Genomic DNA, 19,119 nt, shown 5'->3' with positions numbered 1-19,119 from the left:
CAAGCTGATTTATCCGCCATCTTTGAGCGAAGAGTGACGTCAGTATATATATACAGTCAAACGTCGTTAGTACGTCACCCCGCTTACCGGGTCACTTTTTGGAAGTCCCAATTGTCCTCGGGCAGGAATCGGTACAGCTATGGCTTACTCCGTTTAACGAGTCACTCCGCTTACTAAGTCATATTTTTGCTCTCCCAAGAGAGACTCATTAACAAGGTTTGACTGTACTTTAAGGTGCGAATGCGAGCCGGTTTCTCATTAGAAAATATCTTCCTGGAGAAATCAGGCAGACTTTCAACACGAAACTAACTTACATAACATGAAAATTCAAACATTTTAACTACAAAATATCGAAGACTGATGGCAGCACCAACATAGAACGAAAAAAGAACTATGGCAAGATGAATACATTTCCGGCATGACGATACTGCTAAACTGAGCATACACCTCGTAAACCAGGGGCGTAGCCAGAAATTTCGTTCGGGGAACCAAAGTGATAGAACAATAGATTTGGCTATCTTTTTCCCTTAGTTTCTCACATTTCGGGGGACCAGACCCCAAGTTCCCCGCCCATGTTTACGAGGTGCATGTTCAGTTTAGTATCATCGGTATAGTCAATCACTTCTCTATCCTGCATGTTTTAATCAACGATTATAGTCCGAAAGATCGACAGGCATATATAATCATGAAAATCAGGCGGGGGGAGTGGTGGCGCCACAGTGTGGATGATGTCAATTCATATTTACATATACATTAGATCAGTCTGCTACGCCTATATCAATCCGCTTTAGAATCGAGTCAGTAGTGAGGTTATTTTCTCAGACCACACACAATGGAAGGCACTTACTGGATATTAACAGAGAAACTTTATTTCCAGCTGAGCCAACATTTTTTTATTTTAGAGCCCAGTTACTCTTCCAATCCAAAGCGCACTAATTAGTATACTTCAGACAACCACTTAGCTAGTGTTAATAAGGAAAATAGTTCTGTGGCACATTTGGTTGTACACTTGAAGAGAATTAGTGTTTTTCTCTGCCAGAATAGAACTGTTTTTCCACAGTTCCTAATTTTTATCTGGACCTACCCATTCAATGCATATCCATTTTTTTTTCGCAAGCGCCTTTATGCGACTACATAGTTTCCAGCCCGATCTCATTACCCGCTTCAAACATTGAAATGTTTTGTACAAGACTAATCTAACGGCACCACTAGAGCAAAGTTCTGGATTTTAGCAGCCACCTACAAAACTGTTAATGATGACTAGTCCAACTGTATACTACTCCTTAACCGAGCATGCATTCCTCTACGGAATTTCGAACGAATTGGCACATGCCAGAATGAGTGTATACTTGGCCCTAATGCATTTATATTGTTCAGTTACCTTTGTGTTCAGTCAAATACAAATACAACGCCACAACAGGCAAATTGCCCAACGAGGTGGCTGACTTAAGAACATCATGGATCCCCGAGCCATTTTTTGGAGGCCCTACCTACTACTGCTACACCCCAAATGCACCCCCCCCCCACGAACCCGTACATGCGGGAATGAATGAATAATGCAATCAAAGCATTTCTAATTCAGATTTGTTATTACTTAATTAAACAGACTTCTGCTTGTTTTTTTTTTATATATTTATAAAATCGCTGACAATTTACAATGTGAAAAATGAACGAAGTACATGTCAATATTGAAATGCTTTTCCAAAAATGTATCAAGCAATACCGAGATAATTAAAAAAAAAATGTTTTAATTCCAGAAATGCAGAAGCAACTTCACAAACTTTGGGTCATAACACTAAAATACTGAGGTTCAGTTAACAAGATCTAGAAGTCTTTCCAATAAATGCAAAATTATGAACAAATCATTTCAGTTCACAGGTTTCACACACCAGTAGAGCCAAAGCCACCTTCATTTCGATCTGTGCCATCTAATTTCTGGAAATGAAATTTTAAAGCTTTATTATTTCATTTGCATAACAGTAATTTTATGTCAATCACACTGGAACCTATAATTCTGTATTGGTTATGTTTACACACCTATTAACAAGAATTCAAACCCAGACCAAAACGAAGGTTACAAATGTGCCGATTCAGACTTGAAAAATCTGCACTTTTGGCATGTGACGACATATTTTGCTGTTAAAAATGAAAAGAAAAATATATTTTTTGAAGAACTGCATATATAGGGTGACCATATAACCTCTTCCCCCTTCACAGATATTCCCATATTTTTCCTAATTATGGAAGTTCCAACTTTCTTTTGCTTAAGATTTCCTAGTTTTTAAAATTTAACGAAATCTACTTGAATTTTCATTCTTTCAATAAAAAAAAATCAACAATTAAAATTTTATTTTGCAGTAGCGCTTTACTGCCTGCCACTGACAATTTTAAAAATTGGCAGCTTCGCTCATTTTTGGCATCAATCAATTTCAGTGATGATTATGACAGCTATTCAAAAAAGCCTCATTACTGGGAGGATTGAAAATGTGGCAGACCATTATAAAAAGGCATATACACATCTGAAACGCATTGCTAGGGAACCATGGTAACTAAAATAAACGTTCCGAAAGCGATTGTTGAGGCCCAGAAACCATTGTTGCCCAAAAGTTATTTGCCCTGCTCTAATGAACTTTTAAAGTAGCCCATCGTTCAAGTCAGGTCCCGTTTGGTATATAGGTAAAATTTGGGAACAATCGATCTAAAATTGTAGATTTTTTTTTTTTATAGAGAACATACACACAAAAATTATATATATTATCATTGTGCCAAAGTTCAATTTACTTTCCAAAAAGAAGTTCACTATCAATGATTATATACAAATGAGAATCTACCTTTACTAAATATACCCCCATCCACCCATTTTTAGAGATAGAAACTAGATCATCTGTGAACAGACCAAGATGAGTGTCTGATCCATTCTCCAAGTTTATTGAAGTTATATTGTATTCATAAAAAGAGAGGAACAATGTGTTTCCGGCAAAGAAAAATCAAAATCTTATAATTACCCTTTCTATTACAACCCCCTGTTCTAAATAGCACAAGTAAAACATTTCTCACCTCTTCTTCCACTAGTTCTGGATAGCTTATTTTTTCACAGATCAGCTGAGCTATTCGGTCACCTTTGCAAACTGGGATAAAAACAAATACTTAAATGAACTATATGGTTTTATAATACAGTATATGCTATAATCCAAAATTTTTCTATTTTTGGAATTGTGTATAAGTTGAGATTCTCTTCAAATATTTTCTTTTAGAGAAATACTAGAATTTTTAGAAAAATAAATCTTTTAGGTATACACCAAAGACTTATTTCCTCTAATCAGCTTATAATCATTTCGCAAAGTGTATTTCAAAGAGTATATTTTTCTTAAAAACTTTAAATAGTTGTTATCCAGTCATATTATCTAGTAATAACTCAATTTAAATATTTTTCAATATTCATGAATAAAAACATACATTTTGAAACAAAAACAAAATCATTTTTGCTATTACTTTTTCCCCCGTAATACAGTCAAACTCTGATTTAACACTACCATTTTACTGTAGAATTTTGACAAACATAATAAGTTTGGCATTACAGTAGAACCTCGTAAAGCAAGCAAACATACATGAATAGGAGCAGATTTAACTGCCATCTTTTTTTTTTCCGCCTGAATTATATTATCTTATACAATTTTTATCTTAATTTTATAGGTGTGCCTCAATGAAAGGGAGGGGGGAACGAGACTCCCCTCTTCTTAACAAAACAGTTCTTATCATGGTTTTGCTGGGGAGAGGTATCATTTATTGCTAAATTTCAATTTATTCCTTCACATTATTACATTTATGTCTGAATCAGTTTTACGAACTTTTAACAACACCCTTCAGTCCTGATGTGTTCGAATAATTGAGGTTCTACTATACATAGAATCATAGTTTAACATGTGCAAAGCCTAGAGATAGAAGATTTGTCCATTGAAATTTATGGAGCTAAGCACGTTTGGCACATCGGAGGGGAGGGTGTTTGACTATTATATCTAAATTTTGTTTATTTTTTTGTACACTGATCCGACTGTTCATACTTGTAATTCAAGCAGCAGCTCTTTTAACTGTCAAAACATTTCCACCCAAGGCTTAGCCACCTTTGATAAAGAGTGGTTGTATCAATAACCAACCAGCACTTTAAGACTGCACACATAAATAAACTGCACTTTAAGACTTAACCAAGAAAATATAACAGGTTGGTTCTATTTTAGCTTTCGTGGCAATTCAAAAAAAGAAAAGAAAACATACTTTTGAACGAGTCCTTCCCGAAATTAAAAAGTACAACACCAACATTTCCTCGATAATCTTCATCGACAACTCCAGCTACAAAATAAAATAAAAGTCAATATGGTAAAACATTTTGTAAATATAATTTTTTTTCCGAAATGCTCAGTACTTGAAATACACAAGTTATTAAAGCTGCCCATCATGTAGAAAGCCTGAACATTATACAATTATTTCAAAAAACATTAGAAAATCACCTATTAAATAAATCAACATTTACAGGACTCTCACTCAAATTTAAAAGAGATGGGGAAGGGTAATTTTTTCCATCCAGACAGCTTTTGATGACCATTCACACAAAATTAATGCACAGGTTTTTAAACCTTCACCCATTAAACAAAAGAAATTAATAAACCAAATAGTACATATACATCCACCAAAAATATGAAAAACAATAATTCGGCCAAAACAGAAATTGTAATTGCAATATGTTACATTTGTATTATTTGATAATATATCTATGATTTCCTTAATTTGAAAAGTGACAAATTTTGTTGACAGGATTTGAGGGGGGAAAAGTAAAACAAAACCTAGAAAAAAAAAAAAATAAGACAAGTCATTTTACCAGAAAGTAAGTTAAGTGGAAGCCTTGTATTTAACTCTTTCTATAACAATTTTCTCACATTTTAGAAAAAAGGAGCTTTTCTATGAAAAATCTTTTCGTCTAGCAATGACCTTGATTCTCAATGCTTTATATAAGATGGCATACATTATCGTATTTTTTATTCATTTTTACAATTTCATTTCGGCACACAAGTTAAAAATACATTAATTCAAGAGATACCAATTACTGAACCTTGAAGCAAATTGAATTGCCAATCTATCGATTCTATCAATAAAAATAAATGTACGAACGATTTATATTTTTTAAACATCCTCTCAAAAACAACACCAACAAAACTGCCTTCCCCTCCCCCAAATTCCTCAAAAGAAAATCGAAAAATTATAACTTTTTATAAAAAAACCTACCTCCGACATCGATGAAATTCTTGACAGCTAATCCTGACCTTGGAGCTATGCATAAAAAAACAATTATTACAATTTAATCATAAAGACAATATATTTAACAAAATACTCATATTTAAAAAAATTTTGTCTTTACTCGATACAGTCAAACCCAAATTTAACAAATCTGAAGAAACCAAAAATTTTATTCCTTAAAGAAATAGTTGACTAACATAAAATTGATTAAGAGCATGAAAACACTTAAAAACAGCATATTTTAAAGCTATTTTCTTTAAGGTAGATGCTACAACTTACTCGCAATAACAATTGAAATATATATATGTAAACTTAAGAATGAAGTCAGGATGCAGAAAAAGTTTGGTATGCCCAACATTTATCAAATTCAGTCGAAATTGTCATTTTCCTTAGATAACTAAAAAAGACATTTAGATAACCCTGCCATTCTTTGCTTGTCATAACAGAACACAAACTTGAATTAACTTCATTTCTTTACTGAAATCTAAACCGGCAGACAGCATAATACTCTATCATATTTTCCCAACCTTTTTTGTCCTATCACCACCTTCTTCAGAAATTTTTTCTTCCAGCGTCACCCAAAGCAATCTAACCCATAGAATCCTATACTATACCCATAGCTGCTACTGCCTCCCTGGAACATTCCATCGGCCCCTTGGGGACATTAATGCCCACATTGGGAATCACTGCGCTATATGTAACATTCGTGTCCACATATCTGCTACTGAATGGTTTTAAAAACACCCAATTTTTCACAGGAAACTTTATATTAAGACTTCATATTGCATTAAACAAGTTATGCAAGGGCAGTCGTCACTTAGAATGTATAGAAAATAACTGCCATCACTCACTGCTTCAGAAAAATGAGAAATAAAAACATACCAACTCGACCATAGTGTCCATGTGGAACCTTGATCTGGATATCTGTCTTTACCAATGCTTTCTCAGAGGGAGGGACGATGTAGTCATAAGCACTAAAAAAACACATGTATCTAGCTTATGTATATTATCATTTTTTTCACTGAATCTAATATTTATCAACAAACAAAACTTGATAGAAAAAATGATTTGGTACCAAATTACAACTTTAATTTACATTCATTGTAATGTAAAAAACAAAGAAAGAATAAATAGATTCCGTCATCATACAATTTATAGATATCCTAGATTACCTATTAATCACCAGTTAGAAACATTTATAAAATTAAGAAAATTGATTTTTAACCTTCATTATTATAACATTAAAAATGAAAACATATTTTCAAGATCATTTTAAACACCCTCATATAAGTATTCACAAATTCTTTTGCCCCCCTTTTTAGGTTTTCCAGGAAAATGTTTATTACTTCCTTAAGGGTAATTTTAAGTGAAAGATTCCTAGTTACAGCCTTGGGAAAGGGGGTAAGGTAGGAGGTCTGGTGCCCCAGATGTTGGATCAGGAAAAGCACAAGTACACTTTTCCCATTCTAAAATTACTTGGGATGGGAGGTATTAAAATTAACCATCCCACCCGATAGATAATTTAAGTTTTTAATTGAAGGCCTGAATACCTGTTAATCTGTACGAACCCAAATATTTTCACAAACAGTATTTTGAGTTCCTAAAGTATGGTTATTTTTTATAGTTGCCAAATTTTTGACATTGCAACAGGCAATATCATCCTGCCAGTAACACTAAGAAATAGCACCAAATTGGGTTCGATGATAAAAGTATAGACGCCAAACAACAGTGGCTGTACTTTGGGAATTCTCCATAAATCTTACCATGTTTTGACCAATCTTTGTCAAATTTCAAAGGAAACCAAAAAAAACAATATTTTTTGAGTTGGTCGAATACTATTTATTCTATGGCCACTACTAAGGTCTACCATTTATCTTTCAAATTATAAGCGATGAGTAATAATTGAATGTTTGCACCATTGTAGGTATGTCACAAGACTCTTGAAAAGGGAAACAGATGTAAATGCAAGCCAAAATTGAGAACCACAGGAAACCCCCCCCCCCCCAATGGCTGGCCACCTATGGGAACCTAACTCAGGTCCTAGCAATGAGTCCCTCATAACAGCTACCTATCGAGCTTTCCTTCAAACCAAGCACAACTCTGGTATATTGCCATGGGCAATTTACTGCTGACCGAGATTTGCCGGAAGTGTGCTGTGTGTATAACTAACAGTCAGAGTATATCAGAAAACACTAGATACACTCAGACTTGGTTATACATACACTTCTGGCACAACTCTAATAAATCGCCCATGGCGATAGACCGGAACACATAATAGGTAGCCATTTTATATGGGACTCGTAGAAACCAAACCCAGGTACTTGCAATAGGTGGCCAGCCCTTAGGGGTTTCTGCGATTCTCAACTTTGGCTTACATTTGGATCTCAATGTTCCCATTCAAGAATCTTGATAGACCTGTTGTGCTGCGTGTACAGATTCCACAAAATACCTTCCACAGGGGTGATGTATACAACAATGATATAGTCCTTAATACCCTAGATTGGTCTGGTGCTTTATAACAAGACTTGGGGTCTTTGTTCCCGATAGTATCTAAAGATAAATTTTCAACTGCAGTTAGGAAACAATTGAAAGCATAAACATTGAAGTATAATCAAGGCCATAACTAGTGGAAGGAAGGTCCACTGCTTGAGACCCGGATGGGTGCCGAGTTAAACTCTTTTGCTGCCAGAAATTATGGACAGGACACCAAAATTAATACTAGTACATCGTTTCTACTTGCGACTTAAGTAGTTAAAGCAGGGTTTTCCTAGGAGCAGATTTCCTGTGCCGCGCGCAATGCGATTTGCCCAGTATGACACGCCGTCCACTCACCAGTAAAAAAAAGCAGCATGACTGTTTTCCTACAGAGCGCAATACGGCTCACGACAGCGCTTTACGCTGGGCGTGATTGGCCAACTGCTTCTGGAGGAGTCAAATGCGTTGTGCGCCGTGGTTTTGTCGATATTCTCTGCACTCTTGTGCGTTTTCTTTCCCTTCAAACCGGAGCATACAGACGACAGAGTAGCTGATGCTAAAGGCATATACTTTATATATCCGCCCTGATCTGATGCGCCTCGCAAGGAAAACACAAACACATCACGTGATTATGTTAACTCGTTTCTGTAGGTGCAAAACAGTCTAATTCGGTTCATGCTGCACAACAAACTTATTCCTAGGAAAACCCGGCTTAAATAAAAGGTTTGTACATCGTTAAGCCAGATTTTCAGTGAACCGAATTAGACTATTTCGCGTCAACAGAAACAAGTTACATAATCACGCTACACGTTCGTGTTTTCCTAGCGAGGTGCATCAGATCAGGGCGGCTATGTAAAGTATATGGCTTTGGCATCAGCTACTCTGTCGTGTGCATGCTCCGGTTTGAAGGGAAGGAAAAAAAACACACAAGAGTGAAGAGAATATCGGCAAAACCGCGGCGCACGACGCATTTGACTCCTCCAGAAGCAGTCGGCTAATCACGCCCGACGTACAGCGCTGTCGTCAGGCGTATTGCGCTCTGTAGGAAAACAGTCGTGCTGTTTTTTTTTTACTGGTGAGTGGACGGCGTGTCACGCTGTACGAATCACGTTGCGTGCGGCACAGGAAACCTGCTCCTAGGAAAACCCGGCTTTAAGTACAAGGTTTGAGAGAGAGAAAGAATGAGACTACATAAAATACAAAATTAGAAAATAAATCAATTGAAGCCACAGAGCAAGCCAAATCAATGTTAACACGTTTCAAGTCACGGACGATTAGACAGATGACTAGACTACCTGTACAAATCGTAGCCAGCCGCGAGAGCCGATCCTTTCGTAGGAGTGGTGGCATTTACCGACAGCTTAGCAAAGCGAAGGACGGATTTTTCTTCCGGCATTTTGTTACTGCTATCAGATTCGACGAACCGAAAGATACCTGAAACAACACTCGGATATGGAGTATGAAGAAAGATGCGCAAAAACGCGGGAGTTTTAAGCATTTTCTATGGCTAGAGTTTATATCTTCTTTCACCACATGTGTTTCTCATTATGTATGTAAAAAGATTATTTATGATTCAAATTTACCTTAAAATCTTTTAACTAAGTTTTGTAACATGTAATAACTTTTGTATTTCAAAAATGCTATAATAATCCCTATTAAGCTTGTTATAGGCATGTCCAAAGCTGGGTTTTTTTAACCCTTCTTCCCAAGATAAATACTGAAAAGAATATCCGGATTTTCTATCAATTTTCGAAGAAAATAAATGAACTGAAAGAGTTTTTATGTGTTTTTTTTAACAATAATATAAAAATCACAAAAATACATATTTCTATAAAGATGAAAAAAAATGCAAATTTTAGCAACAGTTCTGTTTTTGTAATGATAAATAAAATATGCAATCTTCAATACTATCATTTCATTCGTTATCAGAATTCCGATTTTACATCTGTAGTTGAAGCTCCTGTGACTACGTTATCAAGTGAGCAATTGCCGTAACTGTTTCGAAATTTTAAAGACAAATAAGGTAATAAATTTAATTTGTGTTTTTTTTTTATTTCGTTATTTAGATCGATTTACACGTAATTATTGATGTGAATGTATGAATCTTATTGAATGCTCAATTTTTTTTGTGATAAAAATGAATTAAAATATCCTTTCTCCCTCAATAAATATTTTATTACTGTAACAATGTTTTGTGATTATTTTTCTCGCAAGAAATCCAAATGAATGACCTTGCTTGCAAATGTTGGTGAAAAGTCATCCCCTCCCTTTTACAAAAGTTGGGCGGAAAATAAGTTTTTTCAAAAAAATTGGAGCAGCTATAGTTAAGAATTCAGGGGTTCTTAACTCTTTCCACCTGCGGTGCCCTTCCCCCCCCCCCCGATCAACGCTTATCCGCTGTCAAAGATAGAAAAATTGCAAATGCATCGCCAAAGAGGAGTACTATGGCTGTTGAATAAGGAAATGGCAATTAAAACGAATGATAACAAACCAAATATTCTTGGAGTAAATAAAAGATTAAGAGTAAAATTATAATATCCTAGACTAGCGGTTCTCAAACTTCTTTCACTCGCAGCGTCCCTTCCCTAACTAATACTTGTCAGCGGTTCTTCAGTGCAAGTTAATGAAGAATCTCTTTGAAAAACCTTTGTTAGGCTGTCCCAATACATTTCTACAAAATTGGTGTATAATGAACTGAGAGGTATTGCTGAACCTCTTAGCCTAGGGTCCTCTCTTTTAGAAGGGGAGAAATGGGAAAAATGTGTACACCAGGACTTTCTACCTGGTTCTCGCTAAGGCACCCTGGAGCAGGGATTCTCAAACCTTTTTAACCCATGGCACATTATTTTCTTAATTGCCATTTACCCATGGTTCCCTAGAGCTGTTGAACAAAGAGTCTCTTCTGGAAATCTTTTGTCAGGGCCGGCATTGCATGCCGCCCAGACTAAGGTCGAGAATCCCTGTTCTGGAGCATTTCTAGCGCATGCGTAATTTTGTCTATGAATTCAGTCATTAAAATGATAGATCCACTCTTGAATCGAATCATTGCCATATTCAAGAATTCATGTAATTAAATATAATGTTAGCAATAGTTTTGAGTAAATGTCAGCAATAGGAAATAACTTTATGTGTAAAATTTACAATACATAGGCCTACTAATGTTGTTTTTAAAATTTTTCAGAATCGCAGCGAAGAAAGATGGTTTGCATTCCATGCATCATTGCCCCTGTTTTGCTTTTCATTTGGTATCGATTCCTGCAGCCTCTGGTGCTTAAGATCTGGAATCCTTGGGCTGTGAAGAAGGCGGTCGAGAGCACAGATGACGTACAGACAAATAGTCCAACGTCTAAATTAACGTGTCCCGTCATGCCAGTGAAAAGCGAGGTAATTTCTATTCCCTTTTAAAATCACTAGCCAACTGCTTAAAATATCAGGTATACACAATTTTGTGATTGTAAAGGATGTTGCTACTTATAGCACACATAAGTTTGTTAGATGATTTTATGTTTAAAAAAACAGATGTGCACACAGAGTATTGTTACAAGCGTAGCTTTGCATGTGTGTGTGTGTTTACTATAAATCAGACATTAATCACATGCCCCTCGTTATTTTAAGAATATTTTTAAATTTACTTTTGCACACCATTTTGGATGTTGCAGGTCTGCCGAAAAGCATGCACTCCTTATATACAGTAAAACCTTCCAACAATCGGCACTAACAGGACTGGAAATGTGACCACTATTGGGAATGACTGTTTTTTCAGAAAATAAAACAACTAAAATTTGTGGTCTATATAACATCTTAAAATTATTATCCATTCTGTAATTGACTAGGATAATTATAAAATTGATAATGTTAGAATGTATGGTTATATTGATATTGTAATATTTTAATAATTGATTAAGATAGGCTGCAACTAGACAGGATTGGGCTGATCTGGGATGCCGAACAAGATGGGGTGTAAATTCCACCCTTTAAAACTCTCTTTCAACATTACAAGGGGAAGTCAAAATGCTTTACTTGTCCTTGCTGACCAAGCAGCTAGTTGCAGCCCTGTTAATTGATCTACATCGCTATCTTGGCATCTTAAAATTTAGTCTTGCAGTGCTGAGGTAGAACATAACAGCAATGACTTGGCAAGAAAAGCTGATATGAACCAAGACGGTGCACCCGCAATCCCAAGTAGCTTTTTATTCGTACTCGCGATCAACTAAACCATATATGCTTAACCCATGATGTGCAGGACAAATGTGGCTTTTGAAATCTGATATGGCCAGTGATCTCAAACCTAATTTTGAAAGAATGAATTAAGCAGCACATTCTCGAATCACTTCAGTGACCTGCAGCCCATTCCCATTTCAATTAAGTGGTCGGCAGCATATTTTCAGATCACTTAAACAGGGCCGGAACTTGGGGAGCAACTGCTCCAAGTGACGAAATTTAAGGAGGGGCAGCAGTTTTAGATGGGAACAAAACGCTAATAAAATTATCTAATTTTAAAGTTGGTGGGGCAAAATATATCATGTTTATCCCGAGTGGCAAAAAGTTTAATTATATATATCCCTGACTTAAAGTGATTTGTGATATAAAACTATAAATCACTTAAGTGGTTCTTTTTCGCTCTCCACTGTTTCACTACACCCATCTAGCATTAATACCCAGAGAAAAATAACAAATTTTTTTCCCATGGAGTTGGGGAGGGTAAAAACTCCCTTGAAAATCGGCTTGAAAATTATTTTTCTCGTAGGTATATGCATATTTTTTTTTCTGACTCATTGTCCAAAGTGGCCGTTGTTCCGAGACTATCTGTAATGTTAAGTGTATGGGATGCGTTTAATTAAAAGAAAATGGTTGTCATTTGGAGGGCTGTTAGAGGTTTTACTGTGGTAGGACACTCTTTGGACAAAAGATTGTCTGTTAATCCCTAATACGCCTCGGAAACATAATGTATAAGTAGCTAACATGCAGTTTTTATTTTAGTTATTATTCTAGGGTTATGGGCACTTCTTAATTGGATGTGATATTGTAACAGTTGTTGAAGTGATACCTCAGCTTACAAATTTTCCGGCTAATGAAATTTTTTTCACAATTCTTCTGCTAACGAATACAGATTCTGTTAACAAACATTTTTGATGATATGGTGCACACACACTTACATAAAATAGCTACATCTTGAGCCGAATTTTTATACCAATCATCAAGAAAATTGGTGTCACTAGGGCCCAACTAACTCGTGTGCTCCGGAATTTTTTTTTTTCAGATCTACCTATGCTTCTCTTTCTGAAATTCTTTTTTAATAATGCCCATCCCATTTACTAATTGTCCACATCTACTTGAGTTTACAAAAAGTGAATACCGTAATTTAACACGACTATGGCCCAAAATAGCACCATTTTTTAGATTAATCATCATAACTTCTGTGCTGAAGCTATTTAAAATTTTTTTTTTTGCTGATATTGCCTGTAGAAAGATCAAGCATTAATGTTTAAAAATACTTTTTTTTTTATTCCTTATGTAGCTCAAATATGGATTTTTAAAAAATTGAATTTTAGACCATGGTTGTATTACGAAGTCCCACCTATATAGTCCATCAAATATTTCTTGTTATAAATTGCTTACAAACCATAGTTGAGAGAATGTACTACAACTATATCCATCTTTATCCTCTTTTTGCTAGAAGATGATGAAGGGGGTTCATAGAGAAATTACGCCAAGAAGAAGAAGTTAGAAGTTCCGTTTCATGATCTAAAGACTAACTATGAAGGGATTTTTCATTATCTATGCTCTTTGCTTTAGTAATTAAATAGTCCATTAGATGTTAGTATTTCGATTATCGATGTTTTAATGAGCACGGGCATTTGGAGCATAGTTGTGTGAAATTATGGTATCTATTATATTGTTCAAAATACATATTTCCTAATCTCAGAGCACCTATAATATAACTGTTTCCATCTGTGTTAAGCCTTAATGATTTTCGAAGAACTAAAATAGTATTTCCCCCTCTCATCTGAGTATGTTAATTTATTAAATTTCATTCATTATAGATTCATCTAGATGTCTCCTTTTGTGACTTTTAATGCAGTGCTTGGCAAATCCAAGTAATTTAGGTGTCAGCTAAATTTTCAAAGAGCAGAAAATGTCTTCTTCCCAGAAAAAATTATCAAAAATAGTTCTTTTCCGGGGTTAATTGATCCTTTTTCATGTTAGTACACATGTTGAGATATAATGTCTGAAAATTTCGTGTTGCCCACAGAAATAAATTTGGTAACCACGTATTGAAAATTTTATGTGTGCCAACATAGATTTATTAGTCGCCGTGATGAGCTGACGCATAGCATTTGTCAAGCCCTGTTCTAATGTAAACTAGTTGTTTTCTATTTATTGCATGTATTTGATATCCCATAGAAAATCATAATTGTATGGCAAAATATTTAAGGATGTCCCCCTGTCTATTGCAATTAGCCTTTTATTATAGTTTGTGTGCATATAGTCTTTATTAGGTTGGGTGAGTTTACTTGTTATTCTCTAGCAACCGAATCAGTTTCATCTAGCCCAGCAAATTTCAATAACACATGACTAGTACATCTTTAACCAGATGCACAGACATGACTTTTTTAATTTGTCTTTTTTGTGGGCCAAAACAGTGGTAGCAAGAAAGGTAGCCACATCCATGTTGTACCAACTCCACCTATAAAAGAAGGCCTCAGCACAAAGTTTGTGACATCACTGAACACGGTCATTTCATCTTTGCCATTGCATATAGTAGGCAGACACATGCGATATCTATACATTTTTTTACACCATATCCAGTGGCTATAGGTGAAATGGCCTTCAGTGATGTCACAAACTTTGTGCAGAGGCCGCCTTCTATAGATGGTGTTGGTTGCACCACCCATTAGATAGCAGCAAAAAAAACACCAGTGAAAAGTGAGGAAAGTAGCTCCATCCTCACGGCCAGAATGGCACTATAAAAGTTTGATAAAAGTTCTCATAAAAGTTAAAAATACAACCAAGCATATCTATTACATTCGCTTTAAATGTAACCAATAGACTTATTAGTTTGTTTTTTTTTCGAGTTTTATAAATGACCTTCTATAGTGTAATCCCAGCCTAAAAGGCCAGATTACACAATACTATTTTGATAAAAGTTCTTTTATCAAACTCTAAAAATGCAACCAATAAGATTATTAGTTGCATTTGCTCGAATGTAACTGATGTGCTTATTGGTTGCATTTTTCGAGTTTGATAAAATAACTTTCATCAAAATTTTATAGAGTAATAATGGTCTAAGGCCTGAATTACAGTAAGTAGTACAAAAGCATGTCACTTTTGAGTATATGCAGCAATGAGCTTATTGGTAACATTTGCTCGAAGGAATGTTAATTGAAAATTTTATATAATGTGAATTGTGCTTTAACCTATTGCTATTGGTTGCATAAGCTTGAAAGTGACATGCTTTCCTGTTACTTAGTAACGTGTATTCCAGGCCTTACTCTCTCACACTCACACTAGCAGAGTGGACAGAGTTTATGTTATTACACAAAAAGACTTCATCATGTAAGCACGAGATGAGACTTGGTTGTGTCAAGACTTGACAAATCCCAAGGCAAATAAAAAAAACTTGACATTTCCGCCATTTTTTGTGAATATCTAATTAAAGTCTAAGGGCACCAGAAAATTATGTCGGCTTTTTGTCTGCTGGCATGGAAAGGTTCCATAGTCCCGGAAAAGTCAACGAGTACAATATTTTTAACTGAAAATGCTTCCAAGCACAAAAATATTTAAATATTTTTGCCCTCGATATTTGTCAGCCTCTGAGTTACATCTCATTGTGAGACAATTCCGTCTTGAAGGACAATGCAAACGTGAAAAGCTAGCCACTGGCACAGAATTCCGCATGCACAGTTGATTTACCTTGAACAGCATTGTCCGACACATAATGTAACCAGGTCTTGTCTTTCAAGGACTATAGTAGCAAGTAGCTAGAAAACTCGCTCATGTAATTGAGCCATTAGTGTGTGTGTGTGTGCTATAGTTGTCTTTATATGATTTATCTGAAATGGCGAGAAATGTACCACATGGAGTAACTAAAATGTTTTATTTCTTATATTTTTTCAGGAAAACAGTTTACCAGAAGCGAGACAAGAAGATATTCCTTCGGAGTCAGATAAAAAAAATGACTAGATCTTTTTTGTGTTTTTTTTTTCCATGCTGTAAAAAATCAATGGTCATAATTTTTTTTTTTTGTTTCAATCATTATTTCATGTATGATACATAGTTTGTTATTTAATGTATTCCAGAATATCTATTAAATTGTTTTTGCTCTATATGGTCATGTATCCTGAGACTTATTTTGAAAGGTCTTGAATTTTCTTTTCCATTGATTGGCTAATTTAAAACTGCACACATGTTGGCTCGTTTAGTACTTTCAGTAGGAATTGAAATGTGTGCATTTCTTTTCAGCATCAAATTTTACAAACAGTGATATCAGGATAGCACCAAGTCTTATTGAAATCTATTTCAGCTGTGATTGGGGAAAATATCTTCTCTAGGAAAGGAGGTTGTCTATGCTCCCCAAAATGACTTCGCATGCGTGAAGTAAATTGTCATTTCGCTGTCATTTATAGGTAGTTTTATTGTCGCTGGGGAAAAAACAAAACTCGTCAAACAGCCAGTGGCATTTCAACTTATTTACAGTTGAATCAGTGAGATGATCTGTATCCTAAATAACTCTCAGCACCTGGTTTTATTGGCCCAATGCAATGACTATTTTAGTGTAGTAAAGAATTATGATAATGTCTACGATGTCTTTTTTTTCCAAAAAGAGGAATAAATCCTAAGATCATACTTTTATTACTGAAAAATCCCTACTTTATGTGAAATAAAAAACCCTTTATATGTATGTCTAAGGGAGATTTTTTGTGTAGAATATAAATTCTCCAAAGCTGACAGCTGGAATTTAACTAATAGCGCTATTTTAAAACGCTACACATCTGAGGAAACTTCAATGAGTTGGTGCATCATAGAAAGTGTTACAATTATGATGCCAGTGAGGGGAGAATTTAGGAAAATAACTTGGATTTCTGTGGGGGGGGGGGGGGAGAGAGAGAGAGAACACGTGATTTTGTCACCCCCTGGTATAATATGTAATGACATCGTTCCTCTCCCCTCGATTTTTTTTCGCCAATGAAAAAGCCAAATACCCTTTCCCCCCCCCCCCATTTAGCGATTTTGTTTTGGCAGCAATCCCCCCCCCCCACAAAGCCGCTTGAAAGGTCTTAATGCAGCTTTGAGCAATTCCGACCATTTAGCGTTTTCCCATATTTGAGATCTCAAATTTCTTTCCCGAAGAAATATCTTAAGTATTAATACAATTTGAAGTCCATGTCGAAATATCACAGCTTTTACGCCATCTATCGAGAAACTTCATTTCACTAACAGAAAAATATACCTATGCTGCCATCTAGAAAGTGTAAACTGTTAACTAGTTCTGTTTTTGAATTACAAATGGCAGTAAATTATTGATATAGGAATTTTTTTTTTTACTGGTTGGGGTCACAGCCGGGTTTTCCTAGAAATAGATGTTTTGCGCCGCGTGAACCGAAATGTGTGGCAATGGAAGCAGTCGGCCAATCACGCCTGACGTTAGAGCCAATAGGTGTTTCGCGTGAACCGAATTGTGTAATTTTGCGTCGGCAAGAAACGTGTTACATTAGCATGCTACGCGTTTGTGTTTTCCTAGCGTGGCGCATCAGATCAGGGCGGCTATATTATAGTATACGGCCTTGGCATCAGCCACTCTGTCGTCTGCATGCTCCGGTTTGAAGGGAAGGAGAAAAAAACACACAAGAGTGAAGAGAATATCGGCAAAACCGCGGCGCACGACGCATTTGACTCCTCCAGAAGCAGTCGGCTAATCACGCCCGACGTACAGCGCCGTCGCGAGCCGTATTACGCTCTGTAAGAAAACAGTTGTACTGCTTTTCTTATTGGTGGGTGGACGGCGTGTCGCGCTGGGTGAATCACATTGCGCGCGGCACAGGAAACCTGCTCCTAGGAAAACCGGGCTTTGATTTCTGTATGTCAAAAAACTTGGAGGCCGGCTCGTCGAGTTAACATCAAGTTCTTTGACGGAATTTTCTTGACGATATTGCTGCTATCGATGGTTATCCAGATAACCGACAAGTAAAAAATAATCTACAGTGAAACCTCAATATAACGATACATTGCGGACCTGTGAGGGGCCTCACAGAATATACGATCTGATAGAAAAATGTGAGAATAAACTCGCAAATTGGTAGGCAGGTATTTTTTTTCTAGCCGGATAGGGGCGAGGGAGCTCAGAAAAATCACTTCGCCACAGGGCTTATGCAAGGGCTGCACCTACGGTGGAGCCGGCTGGTTTGGTGAATCGGGTGCTGGACCAGAGGGGGAACAATTTTCACTGTTTAATCTCTGCTTCAACATTACAAGAGGGTGCCAAAATTCTTGCTTGACACAGCTGGCCAAACCTGTAGTTGTGGCCCTGGGTCTACGATGGTCTTAAGGTGGCCCTGATGTACCAATGGGTAGGGGCAGAAAAGAGAAAGGAATCTCTGCCCGTGCGGGATCTATCTATCACCTGATGACGTTTCTCAGCTCAACAAATTTTTTTTAATCTTCCAACTCGGATTTGGCACCCTTTCCTAGAGAGGTGCCCCATGTGGCGCCACAAGTCGCACGGCCTCTGTGGGGGCTGAAAAGCTTCAGCCTAGTGTTTCTTATAATTTTTGTTTTTCCCATACTATAAATTCTTTATCGAGGGACCAGTGAAAAATCTGGCCTCTAAGGCCTCCAACAAAGATACCAGCCTAGCGACGCCTGGTGCAGGACGTGGGTGCGATAAATGCATCCAGTCTTCCTGACTAGGCCAGTACGTGCTATAGATATTGTGTCTAGGAAGTAATGAGTCCCGTATGTACCGGGTAACTCGAAACGTTACGCGGTCCACCAATAGAAGGTTTTTTTTTTTTTACCTCGTAGCATTTTCCGCAAATTCACAATAGCACTAACAATTTTAAGGGAGTTAAAATTAGTTTAATACTCTAGAACAGTGGTTCTTAACCTGGGGCCATATGGCCCCCTTGCGGTCCTAGGATATTCTAGGGGGGGGGGGGCACTGGAGAAAATCAGAAGAAAGGTGTTCCACGACAGGTGGTGAAGGAAGTCATAGAGAGCTGTGAAGAGAAAAGCTTTAAAAGTGAAACATGGTTGAAAAATAGTACTACTTTCAGAATTCATCAGATCCGTCCATACAACCAGGAGCATCTTAACCCTTGGGTCTATTTGGGGCATGACCCGCGTGTTCATGTTTAT

General features: G+C 36.5%; 2 protein-coding genes across 4 annotated transcripts; one reads left to right on the top strand and one right to left on the bottom strand.

Annotated features, from left to right (window-relative positions):
- Window positions 1-1,731: 1,731 nt before the first annotated feature.
- Window positions 1,732-9,269, bottom strand: dUTPase (Deoxyuridine triphosphatase). Of its 3 annotated transcripts, none has more exons than XM_089252979.1 (7): window positions 9,060-9,269; window positions 6,172-6,263; window positions 5,278-5,322; window positions 4,273-4,347; window positions 3,058-3,128; window positions 2,038-2,136; window positions 1,732-1,935 (listed from the first exon to the last, which is right to left on the bottom strand). In XM_089252979.1, the coding sequence occupies exons 1-6, from the start codon at window positions 9,260-9,262 to the stop codon at window positions 2,041-2,043; spliced, it is 582 nt and encodes a 193-aa protein (XP_089109105.1). In that variant the 5' UTR covers window positions 9,263-9,269; the 3' UTR covers window positions 1,732-1,935; window positions 2,038-2,040. The 3 variants fall into 3 exon arrangements, with proteins under 3 accessions (XP_089109105.1, XP_089109107.1, XP_089109106.1); XM_089252980.1 differs by having other exon boundaries at window positions 1,773-1,955; XM_089252981.1 differs by lacking the exon at window positions 2,038-2,136 and having other exon boundaries at window positions 9,060-9,267.
- Window positions 9,270-9,672: 403 nt separating this feature from the next.
- On the top strand, window positions 9,673-16,091 carry LOC149067095 (UPF0729 protein C18orf32 homolog). The gene is made up of 3 exons (XM_089252970.1): window positions 9,673-9,787; window positions 10,946-11,148; window positions 15,883-16,091. Exons 2-3 carry the CDS (start codon window positions 10,963-10,965, stop codon window positions 15,946-15,948), a joined length of 252 nt encoding a protein of 83 aa, XP_089109096.1. The 5' UTR covers window positions 9,673-9,787; window positions 10,946-10,962; the 3' UTR covers window positions 15,949-16,091.
- The last annotated feature ends 3,028 nt before the right edge of the window (window positions 16,092-19,119 follow it).

Source organism: Pholcus phalangioides, unplaced genomic scaffold (genome assembly GCF_987345545.1).
Source record: "Pholcus phalangioides strain wild (caught in Gottingen) unplaced genomic scaffold, Ppha-v1.0 ptg000031l_1, whole genome shotgun sequence".
Lineage (NCBI taxonomy): Eukaryota > Metazoa > Arthropoda > Arachnida > Araneae > Pholcidae > Pholcus > Pholcus phalangioides.
Note: the sequence above shows the minus strand (reverse complement) of the source record. Positions and strands in the feature narration are given on the sequence as shown.